The 6000-nt window shown below is 36.6% G+C and overlaps 1 protein-coding gene across 1 annotated transcript; it reads left to right on the plus strand.

Moving 5' to 3' along the window:
• Positions 1-866: 866 nt before the first annotated feature.
• On the plus strand, positions 867-4742 carry LOC121795490 (glucomannan 4-beta-mannosyltransferase 9-like). The gene is made up of 9 exons (XM_042194033.1): positions 867-1513; positions 1588-1686; positions 1880-2132; positions 2437-2547; positions 2968-3104; positions 3245-3358; positions 3723-3922; positions 4018-4236; positions 4327-4742. The coding sequence occupies exons 1-9, from the start codon at positions 1208-1210 to the stop codon at positions 4493-4495; spliced, it is 1608 nt and encodes a 535-aa protein (XP_042049967.1). The 5' UTR covers positions 867-1207; the 3' UTR covers positions 4496-4742.
• Positions 4743-6000: the final 1258 nt, after the last annotated feature.

Raw genomic sequence — 6000 nt, forward strand, 5'->3', positions numbered from 1 at the left:
TGCAGACTCCACATTCCACTAACTTTTTACACTCACAATCCACTATAAAACTAATACTTCCTCCTATAAAAATATGGGTATTTGAAATGGCACAAGAATTAATGCATAATTGTTAAAGTAAGAGAATAGAGGAGAATGATAGTTAAAGTAATGTTGGTGGATAATAGGACCCACATTATTATTTGTGTTCAATGAGTTGTAATAGTGGGGCATGATGGTATAAGTTGTAAAGAAATTGATGTATATGAATAATGAGTTGGGGGCAATTTTTTCATAAATGGAAATGCTCATATTTTTATTGGACAGACGAAAATGAAAAGTGCACATATTTTATGAGACGGAGAGAGTATTAAAAATGGATCTCACGTACCACCACTTACTTACTCCATTTACTTTTCTTCTCAAAATCAAGCATTTTTTTTAAAATTCATGCCGAGTCAAAACGATTCTTTAATTTATGGACGGATGGGTAATTCACATCAATGAACTCACCTAATAATTCCTTACAACTCATTCAAAATGTCCACGTGCTTGAGTGGCACGAGATTTTAGGATGAATTGTTAAGTAGAGTAAGTGAAGAGAAAAAAATAATTAAATATTTTAATAAGAAAAGAGAGAAAAGAGAGAGATTTTTTCTAATCACCGAGAGTTGACATCTTGTGTGGGACAAACTGAAAAGAAAAATGATATCTTGAAGGGGGATGGAGAGAGAGAGTAATATAATAAACATGTGGTAGTGGACGTGAGCCCTAAACTGCACAAACCCATCTTGATGTGCTCACTAAACTGACAGCTACAGCAACCACCCTCAAATAATTGTTTTTTTACAATCTAACTGCAGCGTGGAAAAAACAGCAAAGTTCATTGGTAGTTTAAGACAAAAACAATTAGTATGAGTAGGTTATCTCTTTCTTCTTTCTCTCTTCGTTTAACCTCTGTTTAAATTATGCATTAACTTTCCCCTCGTTTCATTTTCAGTGAGAGAAAGTGAGTGCATGTGTGTGCCGTCATAGTTATTGTAGCTAGTGTTTTCTGACATTCCAGCTCATTTCCCCATTTCATTTTTGTAAGAAAGTGAAACTTTCCCCAAACACAAAAAAGAAACACTATATATACACACCGTGGTAATAGATCTAGATTTCCTCCACGGCTGTGGTTGAAACAAAAAGAAAAAAAGTGGAATTTTGAGTGTAGAAATCCACCAAAATGGAGAGGGTTTCGACAGTGGCGATTTCCGGCGCGGAGGAGCAATTGATGCTAGTCTTGGGGCAGGTGAAGGCGTCCAAGGTATTGGTGCCGCTGCTCGACATCTCCATGGCCGTCTGCTTGATAATGTCGGTCATGCTATTCGTCGAACGCGTCTACATGGCCATCGTTATCGCCATCGTTAAAATCTCGGGCCGGAAACCGGGTACCAGGTACAAATGCGAGCCACTCCAAGAAGATTTGGAGCAGGGGAACCTCGCCTATCCCATGATTCTTGTCCAAATCCCTATGTTCAACGAAAGAGAGGTCTGTTAAAATGTGTGTTTTTGTCTTATCTATCTTTTCTATCATACAGACTACCTTAAAAGTTGTGTCAACAGGTTTACCAGCTCTCCATCGGAGCTGCATGCTGCCTGTCCTGGCCTTCCGACCGCCTCATCGTTCAAGTTCTCGACGATTCTACCGACCCTGCGATCAAGGTTTGTCGCCAAATTCATAACAAACGGACTGTCCGAATACAGCAGTGACAGAAATCTATGGTTTCAATTCTAAAACCAATTATTGATAGAAGAAGGGGCCCATTAAATTTATACAGTGATTTCAGTTCTCTTTGTAATATATTTCAATTGTCAACAAGCAGCATTGACTTCAATTTTGCAATTGTGTTCACAGACTATGGTGGAGATAGAGTGTCAGAGATGGGCGAGTAAAGGGGTAAATATTAAATATGAAATTCGAGACAATAGAAATGGATACAAAGCCGGAGCACTTAAAGAAGGGCTGAAGCGATCCTACGTCAAAGAATGCAACCACGTGGCCATATTTGACGCGGATTTCCAGCCCGAGCCGGATTTCCTGCACCGGACCATTCCGTTCCTCGTTCACAACCCCCAAATTGGCCTCGTGCAGGCCCGCTGGAAGTTCGGTAATTTTTTTGTTTTTTTTTTGTCTTTGCTTATAACTTAATCACATGTTAATTAATGGGGCTGCTACTTAATCGGCATCACCTGTCCATCTATCATATCCTAAATTAAGTACTACTACTATACATCTTAGAATCTGTTACCCACCACACATATATATTTGATTCTTTGAAAAAATGTGTTTTGGAACTGCTCAACGCATGTGCTCTAGTAAATTTTCATTATTGATGTTGGACCATACCAATAATGGAGATGATAATATCAAAATTCGGTAATAGTGTGAACATGACTAATTTTTGTTTTCAGTGAATGCGAATGAATGCTTGATGACGAGAATACAAGAAATGTCGCTCAACTATCATTTCACGGTGGAGCAAGAAGTTGGCTCATCTACATATGCTTTTTTTGGATTCAATGGTAATCAATCACTACTAATGCTTCTTCTATCCCGTAAAAATAGAGACTTTGAGACAGCACGAGTTTTTAATGTGAAATTAGTAAAGTATAAGAGAGATATAAAAAGAAAAAGTGATTAAAGTATTATTAGTGGAGAATAGAGTTTCCCTTATAAGATATAAAAGACTTACTAAAAATAGAAAAAAAATATTTTTATAAGAATAGACTAAAATAGAAATAAAAATTAGTTTTAATAAAGGTGAGGGAGTAGTAGCTTGCACTATAAAAATATATGTAGATTGTAGAGTACCGTTGGTACTAAAGATGGCACCTATATATATATAGATTTGACTATGATAGAATAGATATTCATAATTATGGACAGATCTGTATGATTGCAAACGAGTGAATTAAATGTGTGGGTGTTGTGGAATTTAATAGGAACTGCTGGGGTGTGGAGAATGGCAGCAATTGAGGAGGCAGGTGGTTGGAAAGATCGTACCACAGTTGAGGATATGGACTTGGCCATTCGTGCTAGTCTTAAAGGATGGAAATTCGTCTACATTGGCACTCTTCAGGTATATAGGTTTAGTGAATCGGCGGATAACCGTGAAATCGGAACAGCAAAATTAAAACAGTACTGGAACCAGTATATATTACTCACACTAAAAAAATTGGATGCACTATATATTACTAACAGTAAAAAAAATTGTTGTAGGTGAAAAATGAGTTGCCTAGCACGTTCAAGGCCTATAGATACCAACAACATCGTTGGTCTTGTGGACCCGCCAATTTATTTCGAAAGATGCTCTTGGAGATTATAAGAAATGAGGTTAGATCATACAAGAATGTGTGGATAAATGAGATACCATATAGAGGATGAGTTATAATGCTAACTTTTCTTAAATTGCTAACTTATTAACGCAGTGTATTAAAAATGTCAATGCAATCACACTAAAATGTCAACACAAATTTGTATTGATATTTTAATATACTGTGTTGACATTTTAAATATCAATGTCAACAAAATGTATTAAAATATCAATTAAATTTATGTTGACATTTCAATATTATCGTATTGACATTTTTAATACACTGCATTGATAAGTTAACAAAGTTAGTAATTTAAGAAAGTTAGCAACGAATCACGTGTGTAGACAGTAATTAATATTTTTAGTTTTTTTTGGTGGATGCAGAAAGTTACATTGTGGACAAAGGTTCACGTAATATACAGTTTCTTCTTGGTGAGAAAGATTATAGCCCATATAGTGACCTTCGTGTTTTACTGTGTTGTACTTCCTGCTGCGGTTCTTGTACCTGACTATTACATCCCAAAGTGGGGTGCAGTCTACATTCCCACTATCATCACCATCCTCAATGCAATCAGCACTCCCAGGTTCAATTTATGTTAATTACTTGACATTTATCCGTATAATCTATTGTCATATGTATTAATATGTAGAAATATACTGATATTATTATTGTATTTAGGTCAATTCATTTGGTTGTTTTCTGGATCGTATTCGAAAATGTGATGGCACTGCACCGTACAAAAGGCACATTCATCGGGTTAATGGAGGTGGGTAGAGTGAACGAGTGGATTGTCACTGAGAAACTTGGTGACGCTCTCAAGATCAAACCCGTTGACGATGCGGTGAAGGTCAAACCTGCAGCTACCACCCAACAAAGACGATTCAAATTCATTGATAGGTATGCTCATCAACATCATTATTTTCATTTATGTGTGATTAAATTAATGTGATCTAATACTCCTATAATGCAATTGTGGTGAAAATTCAGATTAAATCTCTTAGAGCTTGGATTCGGTTGCTACCTACTATTTTGTGGGTGCTACGATCTAATATATGGGAAATACCACTTCTTCATCTACCTCTTACTTCAAGCAATCGCATTCTTCGTCATGGGCTTCGGCTACGTGGGCACATTTGTCCCATCCTCCTCCAATTAATTACATATCTATTTTTTGTCTTATGTATATTAGTATATTATGTAATTCTTTTAAATTCAAGCATAAGAGTTATAGCTCACAATTGCTATTCATTTTATCACGTGTAATGTATTATTGTAATAAACGTCCGCTAGTATATGATAGTGAGATAGTGGGGCTCAATTTTATTTTATAATTGTGCATATGTAACATTGATGATCTCATTATTCTCAAATAAGAATAAGAATATGAATTATGATTTACTATATGAGACTGAGATAGTGGAACCACCTTTGATAAAGAAATATACCTTTGTGTAACAAACTTTATACGCGGAAACTAATACGGTACAAACATCTATGAGGGCCACTCACTTAGAAAGGGTAGTAATAAAATCCAAAATGCATACTTTTTACCAACACCAAACTTAAATTTTAAGATTTAATATCAACAGATGACAAATAACATCAATAAAAAATGTTAACATAACGCTAATCGGTTGACAATATTAATATAATGTTGACATTTTCTAATGATATTATTTGCCATCTATCAAGATCAAATCATAATTTAAAATATTATATAGAATACGCATCAGCGTGCCAACCAATTATCTCTTACCCATACATAATTTCTTCTTTTTTTCATTTCCCTTTTTTTTGCTTTTAAACCGTATTCGGACAAAACCGAAGTAGATTCCAGCCAACAGTAGTGTTTATTGTTTTGTCTTTTCTGATCACGTGACAATGGGACCTCTCTTATTTTAAAATGGTGACGTTCACGAGATATACTATTCCGTTGAAGGGTAGTTGGACGATTTATACACAAGTATTTCCTACCAAACAAAGACGTTGTTCCAAACGAGTATCAGCGTCAGTGGGCGCCTTAAAACCCGTCCTATGCATCGCTATATCAGCATTTTATCCTCTTATCCTTCCACTTGCAGTGGGGCGCCCTAAGGCACGCTTTAAGAGGAGTCATAAGCATTTTCTTTTATTTGAATATTTAAATAACTACAAAAATTGAGAAAAACATTCATTTCATTTATAAAATTAATACATTACAATACGAATTAAAAAAATACGCAAACTCAACGACAGCGGTTACGGGCCTACACTTCTTCAACCATGTAGTTCATGAGCTGAGCATGGTCTTGTTGGTTGCGCATTGAGGCCTGTCTAGATAAAACCTCATTGAAGCTCGTCGGTAATCCTCGAGCGTGGGGCGCGGTCGCCGTGCTGGAGGAGCTAGATGCACCTTCATCATCGGTCCAATCGGTGATGCTTCCACCTTCATGTTCGACTATCATGTTGTGCAATATTATGCACGCATACATGACATCGGCGATGACTTCCTTGAACCAGAGACGTGCCGGCCATTTCACAATTGCCTACCGTGCTTGGAGCACACCAAATGCCTGTTACATATCCTTCCGCGCCGCCTCCTACTTTTGCGCAAAAACATGTCACCTTGGGTATATGCCATCGGCCAAGTATTACCCCATGTGGTATTGGAGCATGTTGGCA

Source organism: Salvia splendens, chromosome 3 (assembly GCF_004379255.2).
Source record: "Salvia splendens isolate huo1 chromosome 3, SspV2, whole genome shotgun sequence".
In the NCBI taxonomy this organism is placed as follows: Eukaryota; Viridiplantae; Streptophyta; class Magnoliopsida; order Lamiales; family Lamiaceae; genus Salvia; species Salvia splendens.